This window comes from Strix aluco, chromosome 2 (assembly GCF_031877795.1).
Source record: "Strix aluco isolate bStrAlu1 chromosome 2, bStrAlu1.hap1, whole genome shotgun sequence".
In the NCBI taxonomy this organism is placed as follows: Eukaryota; Metazoa; Chordata; class Aves; order Strigiformes; family Strigidae; genus Strix; species Strix aluco.
The window spans coordinates 105,955,233-105,977,147 of record NC_133932.1 but is presented as its reverse complement, the minus strand read 5'-3'; the positions used below and the strand labels follow the sequence as shown (position 1 = coordinate 105,977,147).

At 41.1% G+C, this 21,915-nt stretch overlaps 1 protein-coding gene across 1 annotated transcript; it reads right to left on the bottom strand.

The window, feature by feature from the left end:
* Positions 1-888: 888 nt before the first annotated feature.
* On the bottom strand, positions 889-13,150 carry SLC25A30 (solute carrier family 25 member 30). The gene is made up of 10 exons (XM_074815655.1): positions 13,050-13,150; positions 9,249-9,327; positions 7,687-7,834; positions 6,931-7,025; positions 6,564-6,649; positions 5,513-5,608; positions 4,508-4,632; positions 3,831-3,969; positions 3,264-3,344; positions 889-2,472 (listed from the first exon to the last, which is right to left on the bottom strand). The coding sequence occupies exons 2-10, from the start codon at positions 9,310-9,312 to the stop codon at positions 2,431-2,433; spliced, it is 876 nt and encodes a 291-aa protein (XP_074671756.1). The 5' UTR covers positions 9,313-9,327; positions 13,050-13,150; the 3' UTR covers positions 889-2,430.
* Positions 13,151-21,915: the final 8,765 nt, after the last annotated feature.

Below are 21,915 nucleotides of genomic sequence, written 5' to 3'. Positions count from 1 at the left end.
AGCACCAAGTGGCACTCCCTCAGGGGCCAGGCAGCCCTCTGTTTTGGCAGCATACACATCCTTGTGTCACCACCCAACTTCCTCATTACTGAACTGGTTTTCATTTTTCTGCAGCATCACCCATTAACCAGAGCTGCCTTTTCCACGCTGCCTCAGGAAGCTGCTGCAGAATTCATTCTTTACTTTGGAAATACCCTTCAGTATCTTTGGTTTGCTGTTAGTTTTTGTAAACATACGTCTTTTATCATTACACATTAAACTAAATTCTAACTAAGGTATGTCGGAATTAAAGAGCTTGAAAATAGCTTGAGGTATTCACTGCAGCAGTCACCTTCAGCTGAGACCCTGAACTCCGATTTCACTGTTTTGATGCCCTCTGCGCTTAGCAACCTGATTTCACAGCCCATTGTGTCCATCTGTCCCTCTCCAGCTTCCCCAGAGTGACTGGTGCAGTGTGCTCCCACCCTGTTACTGCAAACCAGCAGGTTCCTCATCCCCTGGGAGCTGCATAGGTCAGACTTGTGCTACCACACATTACCTCCAGTAATCCACTCTGGTTACAAATGTAATAAATGTATTTCGCTACTACACAAAGCTAAACTGATTGATCTGTACCAGACCAAGCAGTTTTCATAAGAGTAGCAAATGGCCTTGCAGTTTAAGATATACCAAAGAACAGTGAAAAACGTGGTTAAATGCATGTTATTCAGCCAGTAAGTTACAAGAACTACAGCAACTTCAGTCTGCCATTGTTAAATAACCAATAACATCACACAGTTCAATGCCAGCAACAGCTTTCCTTTGTTAATCACCTGGAAGTATTTGAAAACGCCCTCTCACCCCCCCTATTTGAAACTTAGAAACCGAAAGCAGTTCAGAGTCATTACATAATGATTTTAAAACTTTTAATAAGCTTAAAAATTGAAAATACACACTTAGTTTACATAATGTACAAAAATATTTACAAATACTTCTATTAAAGCACAGAAACAGCTGTAAGGAAAAACACTGCACATAAGCATACCCATATACATAGAAAAACATTGTGCCTTAGTAAAGAAAGTGCCTTGTGCATTTAAAAATCCATGTGCGAATTCAAAATCAGTAGTTTTAAGTGATTATAGTAATTTTGAAATTGCAATGAAATTTCAAGTGGAATGTACGATTAACAAAAAATGTTTACGAGATTAACACAATGCCACAAAAATGCAAAACTATGCACCCTGCTTTGCTACCCTCTGAACACAGAAGAACCATCGTATGACCTGCACCTCACACGTTTTCTTTCCCAGAATTCAACAGCAACATTTGTAAGAACCTCGACATAACTGTTTAGTTAATGGCCCTGAAGTTTTGATACACATTTAAGCCAAAAGGTAATACTTTAAGAAAGCTATGGTGGATTTCTACATAAAGTGTTTACTTGCATGTAACGGCAACCCGGGCCCATTTGCTATATGGAAGTGCTCAGTAGTTCTGGGTTTGGGTGTCTTTTTAAAGAAGTAGTCTTTACGGTAGACCTACATTTGGAGGGGTTTGGTTCTTTTCTGTGAAAAGGCACCTCTGTGACACAGCCTGAACTGTTCAGTGTAAAACTCGAACCTTTCAGATGACACATAACAGCCAGTAACCATTACAAGTAGTTCTTCCCAACAATGGAAGAAGCACAGACAGTTTCTCTGCAAGACAGGCAGATGAGCGTGGACTTGTTTGAACTTCATTCCTACTTGCAATTTACATCTGAATATGTTGAAGAATCACGCTGAAAACCAAGAACTATACATCGGAAAAAACTTCCCTCAAGCTATGCAAAACTGACAACTGTAGCAACCACACTTTCAAATGAAGCTGGATAATTCCCAGCAAATTATGCAGACATCTAAGGACTTAGAACACAGGAAAGCTCTAAAACCAGAAGCAGATTTTGTATTGCAGCAGGTATTTTGCTGAACTAAAAGCCTGCAAAGGCATCTTGTGACACTTCCAGTTAATTAGAAACTATAAACTATTACAGTTAAATGGTATATGCTTCTGAAAACAGGAAAAGCCCAGCTCCTTGGTACTACTGATCTTTCCTAACAGAAAGATTGTTCTTTGCTTCTTATTAAAACACTGTGCATCTGAGTCTCAACAACATCAAGTTGCACTGCACATCTTCACATTCAAGAACACTTAAACAGTTGACAGAAGGTATTCCACCATGTTTGGTTCAGTCTAGAAAATAGTGCACATCATCCACTGAATCTCGTGAGCAAGGCATTGCTACAGGAGCCAGTCTGCCTTGAAATCACTTCCAGGTTGTTCTCATTCACAACAGTCTTGTAATGACCTCCTCCTTTGGCCAGCATCTCAAAGAGCAGATACTCAGGGTAACTTACAAGTTGCTCTAAACTCAGTACATTAACAGAATTCAGTATATGGTTCAGCATGTCAGGAGTCCAATTTCTTCAATTGTTCATACGTCAGAAAGAACTGGAACAGCTGATTAAGGAAAAGTGTTTCCTGTTCATGCAGCGCAAAATGTCACTTCACTACTACAGGGCAGCAGCATCTGTGTGAAACTTTACTCCTCTCTTAGTCCTGTCCTATGTAATGGTGCTGGTTGACCATTTTTGTTACGCAGAACAATAAAACTTGCCTCAGAGCACTCCTGTACATGAACAGCTTTAAGGCTGGTGATGCCAACTGTTTTCCCATCCTTGTTCCTCAGGATCTTAAACACAGGACTAGGGAAGCAGGAGTGTATTATGAAAGCCCTTAGAGACTTTACTCACTTAGCTTTGATAAGCTAAAGTAGGTTTGCTCATGGTAAAAAAAACATTACTACCAAACCACTTCCCAGAGTTCCGATCAACTGGCTCTGGAAACACAAACCCTTAGTGTGAGACTAAGATAAATACAAAAAGATTTCATGGCTAACTGCTAACAGTCTCCCCAGTTCTAGAAATTGCCCCTATTTCTAACTTATCTGGTCAATTTTATTTAAAATTAAGCTCCAAACTAAGGAAATGGACAGGTATGAAATTGGAGGAAAAGAAAAATGTTTTGCAATATCACCTTCTAATATTCACTCTGTGAATCACAAATTCAATCTGACCAGCAGCAGTTGCCTAAGAGAATGGGCAACTACACAATGTTCCATTCATAAAAAGGGAATATTTGTGCTGACATGACACTTTCCACAGACCACTCCATGAAACTCTGTCAATACTTGCTGTTGTATGGCTAGCTTAATAGTTTTGCCCACCTTTGAAAAAGGATACAATGATATTCCAAGGACCAAGTCTTAACCAGTTTGGCCAAAACCCTTTATATAGAGCAAAAAAGCCTTCATTCTTCCATGTCTGGAATAAAACACATCAAGAACACACTTCTGTAATTCTTTATTAGAGAAAAATCTAAATAGCATCTCAGCTAACAAGATTTTATACCACTGAAGGGGATTGCTTAGTGCTGTAACCTTGATTTAAATATACTGTATGATGGGACAAGGAAACATTGCACTAGATAAAGCCAAGATTAGTAATGCCTGCAACATTACCTGGCAGGTAAAGATGCAGTCCATGTCATTTAGTACCCACCCCAGATTCATCCAAATTGCATTCCCAGAATTGTTTTTTCAAAAACTTTGCAGAGTGCTGCATGTAAACCTGCAGCTCATGTTAGGCACCCACCTTGAAAGTACAGTCCCTTTGAGCATAAAGGCAAAAAAGCATATCCAAGTTACTTAGATTAATTTATAGGGAAACTTAGAACAATTTCAAGTTCTACACCCAAATCATTGCTTGATGGCACCAGTTTCTACTTATGTTGATATGTGAACTACTTACTTGTAACAAGCAATCCAAAGTACCCTTGTAGTTTGAGTGTCCTCCATGTTGTTGGCTTCTCTGATTCATCATGCGTGTTCTCACAACATCAATCGGGTTGGAGGCAAGGGCTCCAGCTAACCCACAAGTAAAACTTGAGCTAATAAAAGAAAGGGTTGATGAAAATTAATCTACCACATTTAAAGATGCACAGGAATTCCCCCTCCCCAGAAAACATGTAGTAATAATGAGTGCTTAGTGCTTTTAATTAAAAATTACATCAGCTAATAGATGTGAAAAATTATTTTTCATTTACTATAAAGCATCTTTTTAAAGATTTGACATACAGCCCTTGTATACAGTTTCTGTATACTTGAACAGCTGTTTGTACCCCTGAGAATAGCAAATATTTGACTGGAACTTTCCTCTAACCTCAGTTTACAAAACTGAAGGATTCAGACCATCCACAAAACAAAATTCCATATTCAAAAGAAAGTTAAATCTAAATCCTAAATAAAATTCACTTCTGTGCTATGTGCTACCATTGAGATGCTACTGTATTAAAAATTATAAACACATCAGAAATATATTTACATCTAGACTGATGACGGGGGAAAAAAAAAAAATCAAAAGATTCATCCCTCATAATGAGAGCTAACCATGATGAGCTATGTAGACAGTTAGTGATACAAACTTACAGGAAGTGAGTATATACTGTATCTCCCATAAATCCAGACATAATTATGTGCTTCTTGGTAAGGTCATACACTGGCAGTTCCACTCCAACAACAATAGCAGCTCTCTGTGCTGTCAATGATACCCCCTGTCAAAAGAATTTTAAATTTCAACTATATCCTTTAACTTTTGTGAGCCATTAGAAAAGTCTATCTTTTATAATACAAAGCAACACACCATGAATGTATTAAGAACATTTTGAATTCAAATAAGGCTAATTAGTACAAGTCTTAGATGTATGTGCTTCAGAAGTACAAATTCAAATTAACAGATAAATCACTTTTTCATGCTGAACAGCAATTTCAGTTCCTTTGTGCTACTCCATCTTTGCTTAACATCCAAATTCTTACATCAACAGTCAGCTAAGACCTCAACAACCAGGTGATACTGGCTCCCCTCGCTGCTAACTGAAAAACTGACAAAGTAAGGAAGATGAACAGAAAAATGGAGATCAAGAAACTTTGCAGAGAAAAGCATGCTAATATAAAAACATTTCTATTTTCCAGCCATTTTAGAACAGCTGTCCATTCTTGGTCTTCAGTTGTTATACAGTCATTGACTGTAAGTGGCATAAGAGACAACCTACAAGTCTGAGTACAAGAATTCCTGAGCTAGAGGAGATGTTCATTAGCACCTTGACATCCAAATGTTCTTTAGTACACATTTTAAAAAAAGAGCAGAGCGCACAGACTACAAGGTGTCTTGAAAAGGGTTGTCGAACTGGTCATAGACCAGTTACCCTAATTTAAGCCTCCATTTGTCTCCTTTTTTTTAAGAAGCAGCCAATCCTTGAACACAAGATTGCCGGAATGAACCAAGACACCAGCAGTGAAGTAGTCACGACAAGCTACATACATATTAGGTACCGACCTCTCCATATTTTGGCTGAGAATACTGTGAAAGTACATGAAATACAGCTAAGCAAGAAAGTGTACTTAAAGTGTAGGATATAGTTCAAAAACACTTGCCTTCCATAATCCCTTAGTGCCTTCCTTTTGGTAGATCTGTATGAAGTTTCCCATCATTCCTCCTTGAATCACACTACCTTGGGCTTGCATTCTGATCTGAGATTCATTTGAAGACCAAGTTAGAAAATAATTTTCAAACATACAACCCGTAATAGTTTAATACAGCTTTATTAACATTTTAAGTTACAATCTTTTAAGTAAAGTCAACTTCTTTTGAATAGAAATTAACAGCTGACATTATCATAACCATGATGCAATCGTTTGAAGTGCCTTAACTATCCAAATGCAGCTGCTAATTTTGAACGAGTACGTGGTGTAGTTCTTAACTGCATTAAGTCACTTCTATTTCTGTATTTATACACTACTCCATTTAGATTAGACTGACAGATGGGTTCTGCAGGATGTCCTTGACAGCATTTTTACAGGAACGTGTTAAAATGAAAGGTTAAAAAGATTAAGGGTTCAGCTAGTGACAACCATGGTCTTGTGGATTGCTAAGAATGTCCTCAGGAACCTGCATGGTAACTACAGAATACAAGTTTGGTGACGAGCAAGTTGGTACATGGGCATGATTTTGAGAAATAACTAATTGAAGCCACACTTGAAATAGAAGCTTATGTTTGAAATGCCTCTACATAATCACACTAGCCCTATGAAGGATTAAGTTTCTAGTAGTTTTAGAAAAACAGAATGAGTTTTTTTGAATTTTTCATTACAGACAGACATGTAAGTCACCTGCTATGCTACAGTTTTGTAAGTTAAATACCATCAACCCTTTTAAGTAACTGAAAAAGAGGTCACTGACTATCATTAAGCTAACAGCTTCTTATATGGATCCAACTACCTCCCCAGCCATCAGTTTCCTGTTGCATACTTCCAAATAATTAGTATGGACCAGAAGAAGGTTCCAATAATCCAGGATGTTACCGATTTTTACAACTTAAAAACTGAGAATAAATAGGGCTACAAAACAACAAATCCTATAAAATCAGGAGATTTCGCATTTCCTCAAGGAGAGGACAAAAACTAATGGCAAACTCTACATAATTACCTTTAAGACATCAGTAGGGTTGGCAATAGATGATGAGATTACTCCCGAAAGAATGCCACACAGAACATTTATCATCAGGGTTTCATCTATTCCATAAACAAAGAAAAAGAGTTTAGCTGCAGATTTACAGAACTTAAGATACATAAGGGCAGGATGATGCCAGCCCTCCTTTAACCAGAGAAAGTGCCAATTACAGAAGCCTTAAAAACTGCTCTGACAAGTCTTCCTTGCTGACTCGCTTTATTGTAATTGGTACAAGGAATGTCTTCTCAGTAGACTTGTTCAAACCGCTACAGTAAGATACCAAATGGAAACAGCCAGCTTCAAGCAAAACAGTCCACAATTAAATTGAAAAAAACCCACTCACCTTCTGGATGCTCAACAAACATTCTTTTGAAGCTCTGGTAAGTGCCTATTTTTATAGTTCCATATGAAGCTTGCCGTAGCATTGCAGGTGCAATCCTGTAAAAATAGGCAGTGATAATATTTATGCTCAAAATTGCAAAAGATTGATTAGCAAATACTTTTTAGAGCAGGAGAGACTGAACACAAGATAATGTACCAGAGAAAGATTTGTTCATTTAAATCAACAATTTAAACTCACTACAGACAAAACAAGGGTTTGTGGTTCTTTTTGTTTGGGTTCTTTTTTTAAATAAAGCCTGCAAGAACAGGAACAAACTGTGGAAGGATTAGTATTAGAGCATACCTCAATTTGTGATCTATAAAATAACTGGCCAGCTTGTCTGAAATGTAATTTGCAGGTTACATCTCTTCCCACCATCTTTCATGTTTAAAAAAAAAAACAGTATGACCATTTATACACAAAGGTTAATTCAGTGTTTCTTCTGAGAGATGGAACAGCCATAGCAGCATTGCATAGAATAACTTATGCTTAGCCATTTATTTTTTTCTGCAGGTGTTTGTTTGGGTTTTTTTAATATGAAATGCTATTACACAGTGCAAGCATTGAAGCAATCTAAGCTTGGGCATTCAACTTCCAGGTTAATTAAGGCTAACCAAATACCTTGTAAATCTGAAACTCAAGAATTCACACATATATTGGGCTTATACTTATCAATATACTGTTCATAAACCATTACTGCAAGTCAGTTAATTTTACCCAGAGTATAGGGCTTTCAATCCTTCTTCTCTGCATATTCTGACTAGTGCATGCACCATTCCACGGTAGCGGATCTCTTTATATTTGGCATCATTAACTTGACCTTGAACCTGCAGACGTGTTTTGGTCAGATCAATGGGGAAAGTACCTTAAAAAAAAAATTCAGAGAGAAAAATCTATCAAGTACTTACCTAACCAAAGACAACAAAGAACATGATAAAAGAAACAGAAGCCTTTATTCTATACTAAAATATAAAAAAATACTCCCAGGGGAAAGAAATCTCTTACCAAGACTTTCTTTAAGCAAGTGGTTCATTTTATGTCACCTTGTTTCTTCTAAAGCTTGTCAGAGGTCCTACCTACTTCTTCCTATGTTTACATTTTGCATTCACTGTTTTCAGGCAACATGGTATGTCTGGCTGTAAACAGCCACACTGAAGAGGACTGTGCAATCACACTCAAGTACAGAGTTTGTGTGTGTATTCTACCAACATCTTTGAAAAGCATTTCACTGAAGGCAAAGAAATACAAATTTCATAGGACAAGTTATACAGATTCTAGCCTAGAACCTAAAAGAGCAATAGCAGTAGTACCCATTTCTGTTACTGCTTTCCTACAGCCTACTGCTATGTCAAGTTCTCCATCCTCCCTTTATGAAAAGGTTTAGAAAGCATATGCCTCCAGAGCTTATTTTTAGGAACGGGACCACCTCAACATTCAATATTCACCTAAAGGGCTAACAGGAGTCAGGATTAGCTACTTCTGTTCTAACAAGGTTTACCAGACAAGCAAGGCTGTTATGTATTGCTTGTCTTCCTCACAAAGCTTTTAGCATTATTGGCCACATTCAGTCAAGTAAGCAAGGTTTCAAACTGAAGTTTAATAAGAGAAGGTAGAAAAGGAAAGTTTTAAGTGTAATTTTATACTACATCTATTTTATTAGACAGACTTCACATGGAAGCCAAACACACGTCAGACTCTGTTCTGCTACTGCGAAAAAACAGATTTCCTTTGTTTTCATGTACGTGCATTTCAGGTAAGACTTTAAAAGGATGTTGGTATTTTAAGTTTGTCTTTAGAATAGGCACATCAGATGCACTGGCTCACTCTAGCACTTACTCTGTGTTGGACACTAACTCAATTTAAATGTTCAAATCTAAACAGCCACTCACATTCAAGAAAAGGGAATTTAAACTGCAACATAGCTACTCAGAAAAGCTAAGAGAAAAATTTTACAAGTTAAGAGCTTGTCTACTCTAGCAAAACAAGAGCTGTGTATACTTATGACCACTGTCTAGGAACAGATCAACAAACACCAAATAACAGAATCCAAAGGCAAAGTTTTTATACAAACAAGACTCATATGGGGCATGAGTTTACAGACAGAAGTGTTCTGACATTGTAACAAAGATCTGAGCAACTCTTCAGTCAGCCTTAAAGAACAAAACTATGCTGTAGACCACCATATACTACTGTGTCACTGATAGCATGGAACCAAGCTTGCTTTAAAAGAGACTATCTGATCAAAGGAAATAATGTAAACAGTTAAAGGAAAAACTTACCACATTCTGCAGTGATTGATGCTAAACCTCCATAAATAAAGGGCTTCCAGTTTAGCGCTGACATTATTGATTCTTCTTTCTGTGAAATAAGACAATGATTTAATGCTTCTGTAAGTACGTCTGTTATATAAATATATATGCTAACATTTAATAAAACTTTGTTCCTTGTCCATTTAAGATGGACCTTCCAAACATACAAAGGGTAAGAACATTTAATACTGTTGACAGTCAGATGTCAGTAATACTGCACAAAGGCACCTGGGTTCAAATCAACGTCTCTACTATGTATTTTGGCCACCACTATCCTCACCATGAAAAATAAAAGCAGTTTGTCTCCCAGACATGACCTTAAGGAGCACTGCAGTGAATAACCTCCAAGGACTCTCACCAAGCTGAATTAGTTTGACTACATCTTGCAATTAAATGGAACATTAAGACAGTCATTACCAAACTCCTGTCCCTTTTTTTTTCCTGGTATCAACTTTACATGAGCCAGTACACTTGGACAGAAGATAGAGGCACATACAACATTTGCCTCCATTAAGGCCTATTTCTGCTACCAGTGTTCACAATATTAATTCCGGTAAATGTTATATGAAAAGAGTTGTAATCAGGTGCATTAGGCCTTTTACAGTAAAAAAGGCTGCTCTAACACAGTAGTCACTTGAGTGAATTTTACAAAGTGACCACAAATCACAATTAAGTATGACATATGCTTTACAAAATGCTAAAGTAATCCAATTATCTTAGAAAAGAGATAAGAACTGCAAAACCAGACTAGTCCAGCCCATACAAGATTGCCCTTCCCAAAACCAAGTAGATCTCTTCACAGCTTATCGTTCCTCTTCCTCATAACATAAATACCTTCCATTCCCCATTTTCTGCAATATCCTCCTAAACACTGGATTCTACAGTTATATTTTTGCCAGTTAATTTTGTGGAATAATTGTACTTGAAACCATTTCCCTTGGCACTTCCATTCCCTGTTACTTTGTTTATTCACCTGTACTCTTCAGATGGAAAATAACTGCAAATACACCAGTTACTTAGCTCTGCCTTTTGTAAAGATGAACCTTCTTTGGTCACTTCCTCTAGAAGTGTCAATAATTCAGTGCCCAAGTGAAGTTAATAGAAATTGCAGACACTGAGCACGCCTGAATAGTTACTGCAGCCCTGGTTTTCCTTTTGTCATATTTACTTCACAACGAGTTACCTGGGTCTTCGGGCTTCTGACACTCAATACAATTAAAAAAAAAAACAACCAACATAGGACCTCAAAGCACAGACTTTCAAATACTCAACAACCAAGCCTACAGAAATCCATCTTACCCTTTAGGCCACTGAAGGGCACCCACTATATTGCCAAAAGCAGTGCAGTACAAAGATAGGAGCCCTGGCCATAGACTATGCCAACTTTTCAATATGAAAGCAGCAGAGCTACATGGGTATAACACTGTGCCAGAAGCAGGACACTTCCAGCTCCAAGTTCCTCATAGTCCTGTCCTGCCACAATTAATGGCAGATCATTTAATTAACGGAGACAAAGACAAGCTCAGTTTCCCCACTATCATCAACATACATAATCTTTGCTTTTGAGAAACTTATCAAAATTGAAAATACAGTTAACTTTTTTCCACTCAACACATTAAAACAAATTTCCATCTATCACAAATACTATAACACTGAAAAAAATAAAATATAACTGTACTTTGGTTTGTATTTCACTCTGCTTAGGTAATGAAGGCTACTCAGTTTTTCTGTGTAATTCTGGGGCACTGACACAATGTAGAAGTATGCAAGCGCAGCAAATAAAGTTTTCAATTTGTACACAGATTTACTAATATTAGCTGAAGTTTTATGTACAGGATTACCCTAATGCAGATAATTTTACAGCACACTTCCTTTGACATATCCCAAGGTGAAGGCCTTACATCGCACTGGCAAGGTTTGTACCTCTGAAAGGCTTACTAGTCTCCTCTCCTGCTGTTTAGGCCAAACTAACCATCTGAGTCTTTCCACTTATTTCTACCTTGCATCCCTCCTTCTAGCTTTCCATACTTACAGGAAGAAATTAAAGCAGAGTGGCAGAGCTTATCTCAAAAAAACCCCACAAACAAATCCAAAAAACCCACCATCAAGCAACTCTGCCCTTTCACCTCAGCTGTATCATTTTCCAAATTCTTGTTTTGCTTCTTACTCAGAAGTTCTTCCCTACACTAATAAAAAACAGTAAGCATCTCCTTAGAAGCATTCCATTGGCAATTGGGACACTACTTAAAAACTAAGTTCAGCCCTCATTATAGAATAAATAGAGGTCTCCAATTTTACTAGAAACAAATCATCCTTATCAAATATACATTGTTCCCTGACCATCAGTAAGATCACAGAGGTGATACTACCCCTAAAGGACACTAGGTGAGGTTAATACAGCAATTCATTCACACACTCTTTGCAAGAGTCAGAAGCCAGTGTGATTGCTTTTAATTGGCAGTGTGACTGAAATAATGTGTCACTTGAAACAAATATTTAGATATTTCCCTGTTAGAGAACAGACTTTAAAAGTCACATAGAATCATAGAATGGTTTGGGTTGGAAGGAACCTTAAAGATCATCTAGTTTCAACCCCCCTGCCATGGGCAGGGACACCTTCCACTAGACCAGGTTGCTCAAAGCCCCTGGCCTTGAACACTGCCAGGGAGGGGGCAGCCACAGCTTCTCTGGGCAACCTGTGCCAGTGTGTCACCACCCTCACAGTAAAGAATTTCTTCCCAATATCTAATCTAAATCTAACCTCTTTCAGTTTAAAACCGTCACCCCTCATCCTATCATTATACTACCTGATAAAGAGTCCCTCCCCATCTTTCCTGTAGGCCCCCTTTAAGTACTGAAATGCTGCAATAAGGTCTCTCTGGAGCCTTCTCTTCTCCAGGCTGAACAACCCCAACTCTCTCTGCCTGTCCTCATACGGGAGGTGCTCCAGCCCCTGATCATCTTCGTGGCCTCCTCTGGACCCACTTGAGCAAGTCCGTATCAAATTTTGTATTGGTTAACAATATTGCTAGTATACTAAGCACACAGTATACTCCAGTTTACAGTAGGTTTCGCTGTTTAAAATGGATTTGACCCTTGAATGTTACAGAAGGCTTATGCTAAATGAGTTACTAGCCCTAGAAAGTTATTCCCTGTAATATAAGCATGCACATATAAGATAGTTATCTAAGCAATACTAACTACATGGATACTGCAGATACACAGCTCAGACTATATATTCAAGCAATGAAGCATCATCATAAAGTAATAAAATCAGAGCTAAAGCTAACAAGCTTCGTGGCAAGTTCTTGGAAAATACCAGTTGCCTTTCAAGTACGGAAGCCAGTGAAGGTCCCCTCCGCAACTGAAGGGATTCCCTGCAGCAGCCCCTCCCTGAGCAGCACGGACAGTCTGCTTAAACAGCTGGAGCAAGGACACAGCAACACCTGTTAAGGGGCAAAGGGAGGCAGCAACTACTGCGCCGACCAGCTCCCTTTCAGCGACAAAACGAAGCACGGCTCCCTCCGGCTTCGCCTTGAGACGAAGAGCATCAGGAGGAAAAAACAATGAAGAGAAGGAAGAGGCGCGTCCCTGCTCGGGAGTGGAGGACTCTGGAGGGTGCCGAGCAAAGCTCAGCAAACCCCCGCCCTCTTCAGAGCTAGCACTCGGTGAAGCTCACGGAGAAATACCTACACCGGCCGGCGAGGAGAAAGGCGACCTCCCACCCCCCACCCGACCTGAGGGACCAGCAGCTGCCGCCTCCCCACTCACCGCCGAGGCCTCCTCCACCCCCGCGTCCCGCCGAGGCTCCCGCCGAGCCAGCCACCAGCCCGCCACCGCCCCGCCGGTTATAAAGCCCTGCCCAGCTCCCCTCAGCCGGGGCGGCCGATAGGGAGTGCGGGGCCCCGCCTCGCCCCCTCCCCGGTGCTGGGCGGGGGGAAGGCGGGCTCGCCTGAGGGGACGGCCGGAGAGGCCTGGGCGCTGTGTGTGTGGAAGGGGAGGGGGGGGTTAAAGGGCCCGCGGTCCATGTGGGGAGGTTTGGGCTGAGGGGGATGCTGAGCCGGCTTGTAATAAACCTGGGAAAAAATTAACCGCCCTGCCCTTCCAATCAGAAGCTTGCCGTCGCCGCTGGCCTCGGGACACTTCTGGCTGGCGGGGCAGGGTGGTATTTTCCACTAGCAATCCCTCCCCGGGAGACTGGAACAGGTATATCGGGTATTTCAGTGCTCCTCGGTTAATGAACAGGTCACTCGCCCCTCAGGATTTCTCCTCATCATTAACTATAACGACATTGATTTTGCCCCTCGGTTTACAGTTGTGCGGCCGCCTGTGCTGCCTAGCGACACGACAGCAGTATCTAGTTAATATTCCTTAAATCGGTACAGGAACCTTCGGTATCTGCTCTGTGGAGAACAGAAAGGGGCAGGGTGAGTTTAAATAGCTACTTTAAAATACCCCGTTGAATATTTTTTGACAACACAGTTCCACAGGTGACTTTGTTATTATTGTGCAGCTTTGTGCAATTCTAACTACGTTTCTTTGCATTACCAACGCTGAAGTTATGCGCTGGCTATGTAAACTTAACGTTGCATTGTAAATGTATATCCCGTGCCCTTCCAGAAGGATTGCAGTGTGCTGTACAGGACTTTGGCTGTGGCCACCATAATGCTGCCTGGCCAGAGGAGGAACGCGGGGGCTACCCAAAAGGGCAGGTCTCGGCCACTGTGTGAGTGGCAGCAACCAGTCCACGAGGACTGGACAAGAACCAGAACTAGTCTGTTCCCTTAGTTCAGAGCTCAGGACTCCCTGTGACATAGTTGAAATTGGCTCTTTCTCTTCCCCTAAAGGCAGCCTGGTCTGGCAACTCAGCGCTTTCTTGTTCTGGCTGAAGAGCTGCCAGACATCTTGTAGGATCTACCCCCACGGTGCAGCCCTGCTGCCACTGTCACTCCGCTGCCTCTCAAGCGCATGCATGCCTTACCCCTGAAAGGTCAAAACATCCTGCGGTATTGCTTCCCTCACTAATCTGAGGGCAAGGCTAGCAACTGAGAAAGTTTATTTAAGCTTACCGTCTGGTGGAGGAAGGGCATAATGCTCATTCAGCTCTCATAAAGCATCTGGCTGTAGCCTCACATGAATCTGTCAGTAAAACATAAGGAATTCAAAATTTGGGACCCAGTGTGCTGTAAATGCTTCATACAGTGAAAATAGTTCTCTACAACCACCCAAGTCCATTGCAGACCTCCCAGAAATTTTACATTGCTGTTATTACAACATGGGCAGCCCACAGAGCTCATGCTCCAATCGTAGTGTTGCAAAGTTGTCTTTGCAGATGGGTCTCTCAGAAGGTAGGTACAAACTCACACCTCAGAATTGGTGATCATGCTCAGAACCCCTTCTGAAACTCCTAGTAACTGTCTAGTACTGTCCAGGTTTTATATCTACAGCAGGGAGGATCTCATCTGAGGTAAACTTTAAATGGCTCCTTTCTTTTTGCACAGAGATTATTTGGACTAATGCTAAGTGATTTTGCAGGACAGCCACTTTTGTTTTCCAACTTCCCAAATTTCTGTCTGCTTTTAAGACAGACTTTCATTCCAGTTTGACCTTAAGTTGTTCCTGGAGCTTAGCCAGCTCCTTCCACAGGCAGCCGGTTTTTATTATCTCTGATGCAAACCAGTTGCTGCTCACACATTACAGCTTGCACCTGATCACATTTCTAAGTACCTGTTAGTACTCAACTGTGTATTTCTGAATAATGAGGAATTCAGGCTAACTTTTGCTACTTCTAGTGACTTTTGGATGGGTCCTCTGAATAACCTCTTTTCTTGTATTTTCAACCCAATTGATACAGAATGCTTTTATCAACAGCCAATAGATTATTTTTGGCAAGCTGCCTTGAGCCTGACATCAATGCCATATCAGCAGTTGACTTTGGTGCTCAGCACCTTTTCACATGTCTCTGAACAATCCATGTGCTACTGGTGTGTCACTGGTTACACAGTCTTACAACAGTTTTGTCCAAAAGGCAGTTCTTTCCTGCTGGGCTGTGTAGGGCTAAAGTTTAGTTATTTAGTTCCCAGACCCCTAACCTTACTGCTCCTGAGTTTCCTCACACATGTTTTGTGTTTCTTTTTTAAACAAAAGAGGGCCGACCCCAAACAATTCTACCAGAGCCCTCTGCTTTTTGTGCATTGATTCTTGTTTCACTGGTTCCCCTGCTTCTTACAGAGGAAAATCATTTCTCTTCTGGTCTCTGCAGTCGTGAAGACAGTTTTGCCTCTTGCCCTACTGCTTAAATGAAGGGTTAGTGAAGTGACCCAGATGGTTATGGGCATTATTCAAACTGCCTTGTTGTTTTGTCACTTGTAACCACTGGAGAGTTTCCTTTGTCCCTTGGAAACTCCTAAGTAGTCATCACATAATTCATTTGCTTTGTTCATGTCCCATTGGCTGCATGATGAAAGTGAGTCTGGCACATGGGAGTCAATCACTCCCTGCCCTGGCACAGCCTTCTTGTCCTCGGTGTTTGCACTTTCTGTCTCAGAAGGAGTTAATCTGACCCTCAGTCATACAGCAGATGACTTTTTTGAAAAAAATAAACACTCAACATGCTATTGGCATGTGTAAAAATATAAGACATATTAAACAATCCTTCCATTGTGTTTGCCAGGGGAAAGCCTCAGCTGGAGCACCACGTCCAGCTACGTGTGACACATTTCAGGAGGGCTGTAGAGAGGAGTTAGGAGAGTAAGGCTAGGGATACAAAACACGATCTGCAAGGAAAGATTGAAAGAAATAGACTTGTTTATTTAAAAAAGATTGAGGATAATGTAATCTTCAAGACTGAAAGGTGGCCATACAGAGGAAAGGATTTATCTGTTCTCACCACTTGTATTAGACATTAGAACAGACTTTCTAGGGGTACGGACAGTGCTAGATGAGACTGACTGGGGGGCTTGCAGTGCCTTCATCATCACAAGCTTTTAAAAACTGTTACGCAGCTGTTTCTCAGAAGTAGTTTGTCTGGATGATCCAGCCCAAGCATCAGGGTGGGCTCTCGAGGATCTTTCCAGCCCTTTTTTTTGTAATTATTCATTTCCTGCTCATGCTTCTAGCATATGTCATATAGGCATACAAAGACGGCACATCTTAGAGTTTCTAACTTACTAACAGACTCTGCTGTGTAGAGTTCAAGGAGAAAAGAAAGTGAAAGCAGGCATAACAGCAAATGTTATTTTGTAACCTTTTGTCAATAAATATTTTTTGAGAATCTGATTTGGGTTCTGTCATTGGCAAGAGCCAGAAGTCTTCATGGTATTTGTTTTTAATGTGTCAAGGGTGAAGGAATGGAGGACATTTCCGGGCTTTGAGGGTGAAAGAACTGAGGATAGTCCTGGGCTTTGAGCGGATGAGAGAGTCATACAGCATGAGTTCCCAGCAAGGCAATTCGAGTAAATGTAAACCTGTAATCCAGACAAAATTTTCTGGAAGTGTTGCAATCTTTCAGCAGGTCCTGGGAAACTGATTTCTCCTCATTTCTGAGACTCCCTACAGAGATAATAATTCCTATATATGTCATGGTGTTGGATTTGATGTTATTTGAATGAGCAAATAAAAAGCTGTTAAAGGTTCTCTGGTAGGAAGGCACTACAGAAGGCTTTTCACTACTATACAGTTCTTTCCAACCTCAACAGGCGATCTGAGAAGTAGGCTGTTGTCCTCTGACCACTTGCCAAATAAAGATCAGTCACAATTGCTTCACAGAGGCTTTTGTCTAATATGGCACTGCAGTTAAACGATGCCAATTTGAACGCTAGTAGATGCAACACAAAGAAAAGCAAACATGTTTCTTTGCCCTACTAAAAACCAGGCAGCAGGTGGTGTAGGGTATGGCCTAACCATTTCCACAAGAGGAGATGATTCAATGTTGAACTAAGGACAGAGAGGTCAGCACGACACCAAAGAACATGGTACATACGGTATGTTTTCTTCAAGTACACCCCTTACTTGGCAGTAGTCAATATCCAGGGATACTAGGAAGCATCTGCTGGGGGAAATACATATTTGCACTTGACTATCCCATGAAAGCAGAAATGCAGGTGAAGTAGTTCTACAGTAACAGAAATGTGACTCATACAAGACAACTGACAGTGAGCTGTGGCGCCAAGTGACCCCAAGCCATGTCCTTCACAGTACAGGGTTTAGGCTGATCAAAACACAGAAACGTCAATGTAGGAAAATTTCAAACTTTCAGTGCTGTTACTTTTTAAAGGAGCCTCACTATTCTCTTTCCCGATTTCCAAGTTTTGATCATTTTCCCATGGTGTCTATAGAATGCTTTGCATTAAATCATTACCCAAATAATCCAGTTTTTATTTTGTTTACCACAGTCTGGCTGTGGGTAACACAGCTTTTCCTATCAGTGTTTGAATACCATCTCCTTCTTTTTAAATTTAAATTTACAAAACTTTTTTGAAATTAAAAGGTTTTGAAAAGAGAAGATGCTTTCTGAAAAAGTACTTTCTTGCTTTCCAGGCCTGCTGATTCACAGCATGACAACGCCAGGGTCCCAGAACTAACACTGTGTTTGGCCAAGATGAGCTGACTGCTGTTAACCTTGAGCAAGATGGGTTATTCTGCACAGCATGGGAAAACAGCTGTAGGATTTTGTCCTTATGGTAGTCATCTGTCACGGAAAACACATCTTGGATGAGTCACTCAGAAGCTTTAGTGTGCGGTGGGATTCCTTGCCAATGCTGCAAAGCAGCAGCCACAGGTAGGAACTCACATCTCCACTTGCTTCCAGTAACAAATCCTGACAGAGTGGGAAAGCTGTGGTCTTCCAGGGGCTGAACAGGCACAGACTGTGGAGACACCCTGGGCTTTTGGGAGAACCTGACAGCTGATGTGTTCAAACACCTCCCTCCACTTTCCATAGTCGTCCTTCCCTACACAGGGCTCAGTGGATGCCAGCTTTGGGACTCACTCATGCCTCCGGTGGCAGCACCAGTGAGCACAGAGATGTGCCTCGCAGCTGCAACAAGGGTATTCTGCAACATGGTAGCACTGAGGTAGCAGCTCACTGCCAGCAAGGAGGATGCTCCCTTACCTTCCCACATCACCCTCCCATTCCCAGACACGGTTCTGGCCCTTTGTTCACGCTGGTGATAGCTCTTGTCTGACTCGTGAGCAGGTTCGACTCAGTTGCCAGCTGATGGAACTGAATTGGCTTCACACTGGCACCAGCACCACTGTAACAGAAGCAGCAGGAGTGGATGACTTGCAGTGGGTTCAGCCTTTTTGGAAGTATCAAACTGTGAGAATGACTCAACATCTCACAGGACTTAGCCACAAGTATCTGGCACAGCAAAAACATTTGAGGGGTTGCAGTATGCATCCTGCCTTTAATGCCACATCCTAATACCTCTGTCTGACTTGCAGTGTGAGCAGGAGGTGGCATTAACCACCAGACTTCACACAGCATGCCAACAACTTTTTCTGACCTTCTTCAAGGTTGGAGAGCAGAGACTGCAACCAAGGCAGAACCACCTTGCAGACTGCAAGGCTGCCAGCTGGACCATGTGTAAAACCTCATCAAAGGACTTTGGATGGACTTCTGCAGTACAGCTGAAAATGCAGTCTATTCATGCAGGAGATGGGTTGGCCTTGTTTCAGCTCTAAGGCCATGGGGAATCCAGTCCAGTATAATCAAAGTACCAGTCTACAAATTTCATCGCTTTTCATTTCAAATGCGATGCCAACAAGAAGACAGGGAGAAGAGACAAAAAAGCAATTAAGAGTGACAGATGAACAAGAGAAGATAGTGCAAATGAAGGCTGAGACAAGAGACATGAGCAGAACAGGCATGTATAAATTGTGAAGAAGCTTTTACTGGTGCTAGACTGTCTGAAATGACAAGAGGGGTTTTTTGTAAGTGAAAAGAATAAGTGATCTTTTGAAAACAGATGGTCTGCCAGTTCTGTAATAGCTGACGTGAGGATTAAGGCATTTAGGTAGCTTGTTCCAGAGAAAAATGCTACTGTTGAAAGACTTCTGACACTTTCAGCAGTCTGAGAGCCAAAATGTTCCAAGGAAAGATTGAGTTGAATTTCCTGGAGGAGGTCTTGAGGGACCTTGGAAGGCCACAGCACTATGTAGTCACACCTCAGGAGACCCAGCATGGCCATCCTTCAGGCTGCTTGGAGAGCAGGACTCAGCAATAGATTATATATTTCCCCCTGGATGGAGTTAAACTTTGCGGGTTTGTAATATCTGTAAATTTTATGGGGAAACTATCCCAGATCTTGTAGTTCTGACACATCCTGGATTTTATATGGTTCCAAAAGATGTACATCCACTGTTTTTATTATTTTTATTTCTTAAACTACAGTTCCTACCTGAAAGGCTTCTATAATGGATGCAATTGTATGTGTATGAAAATGTGGTAACTATAGAGGCTACAAAAGTTTTTTTCAAATACTTCTCAGTAATATGGAGATGACAGCACATTTTCTGGTGTTGATTTTCACTGCAGACTCCATTGTAACACTGAATTTTGGAGACTAGAAACAGGATGCTCTGTATTTCTAAAACCTTGGAGTATAGAAGCAGTTCCAGAAGCAGGGGAACCCCAGAAGATGGCTTTTGATCAATAAGTGTGCAGCATCTGAAAGGAGTGGGAGAGGTGCAAAGAGTGAGCAATGAAGTGTGCAATATCAATTACCTTACTCTCTCCATACTATCTGGCACATTGTAGAGGCATTTAAATGGTGTGGTTAAAGACTAGGTGGGAAAAAAAATCACAGTGGTGTGCAGAGTCCTGCAGCTCCATCTGGTTTATCTGAACAGAGTTCATTCAATTAGCTCAGCAAGTCTCTAATCAGCAAAAAAGATCTTAGTTTAACCACTGCCTTCGTCACCACTGCAGAAGGATATAGCTCCCAAACTGAGCTGCCCTCCCAGCTGACCATGTTAACACATAGCTCTGTGTCAGTCTTTTCGATCTGCATGTTAACACACCTAAATTCAAGGGTGTCAAGTATCAGATTAGTTGTGTCTGAAAAGCCTTCTAAGCTGCCAGACACTGGCTTCCGGATACCTGCCCAGAAATGGTTCTAAGAGTTTACTTAAGCCCATGTAGCCTCTGCAGCAGCTCTGTGCTCTGCTGTGATCCCCCACCAACAGTGGTATGAGACAGAGCTGCTGCAGCAGTGAGACCTTGAAAACTTCCTTTACATGTTGCGGGAAGACAGCATTAGGAACAGAGTACTTGGCACACTGTTACAAGTGCAACACTCCTCATAGCAGGAGAAATCAGAATCAGGACTCTTATGATCAAAGCTGTTCTGCCTGTGCCACAGGTTTTTTATTTTGCTGGTTTGCATTAGAAACAACGAGAACATTTTTGCATTTTTATAAATAACGTTTTTGGTCAAAATCAGTTTATCCAGAAAGATCAGCTGAACAGCTTTTTAATTCTTACTTCTGAATCCACTGCAAAATACATCAGTTCTCCAGAAAACAATTGTTCAGACAGGTCACAACATTTTTTCCTCCCATCCAGTGCTCTCTCTTCCAACAGTTTCAACAACCCTGAAGCGCATTTGCTGACTAGTGGCAATGGCATCTGGCCCTAGAGCTTCTCACTGACATTCACTTCTTTCTCCTTAACTTTGCCTGTTTTATTTACTTCGAATGCACTGACACAACTGGCAATGTAAATGTTATTGAATGATAGGCTTGTTGAAGGGACCTAGGTTTGCCTCCAAGTTTTAGCTGATCTCTCCTGGCTTTGTGAGGATACCGTGAAAATGCTTAGAAAGCCAGAGCTTTGATTTCAGAGGGCAGTGGTGGGAGGCCGATTATTATTTTGTGAGGTTCTCGAGGCAAAAATGAGAAAAAAAGTCTTGAATGAAAATCAAGAGCAAAATATGTCCCCCAGATTTTTGTCAGGATGCTAACAACTGCTCACCCTAAACCGAGAGTGTAACCTCACATCTTCAAATATTAGGCTAGACACAGTAGTGTTAAAATGCTTCATGTGCACTAGCGCTTAAGGTGCTGCCACAAAAGGTACGTTAAACCTAAAGACGTGCCGTGATACCGACATTAAGTATTGCACTGTAAATATAGAGATGTATGTTCAAACATTGCTCTGCGCACATATAGGCTTTGCTCTGTTGATTCTGGTTGATTGTGGCCATTGGGGTGAGGAGTCATAGGTGGCAAGTCATAATAGTAGTCACTTCGAATTTTTGGTGGTGGAGACTGGCTGGTTTTATTCATACATTGATCCATCTTGGCTCCAGTATGTCTCAATTTTAAAATCTTTTCAGTCACAGACTGAAAAGTTTACCATCACTGAATGCCACATACCCAGATATAGATACTCTCCACACCACTCCCAAACTTACTTCATACTTGAAGAGGTGCTTGCAAACATGAACTTTAAAAGGTACAGTCAAAAGGGCAGTCAGGAGCACTGTAGGACAGGCAAAAATATATAATAAATCTCCTCTCTCAGAACTGCATCTCAGCTCTTGCTGCCTGTGTTTTGAGCCCAGATTTGAATGTCTGAACTTTTCCCCAAGTAGCACATGACAGAGTGAGTTTGTGCCAGCTTCCAAAACCAGCT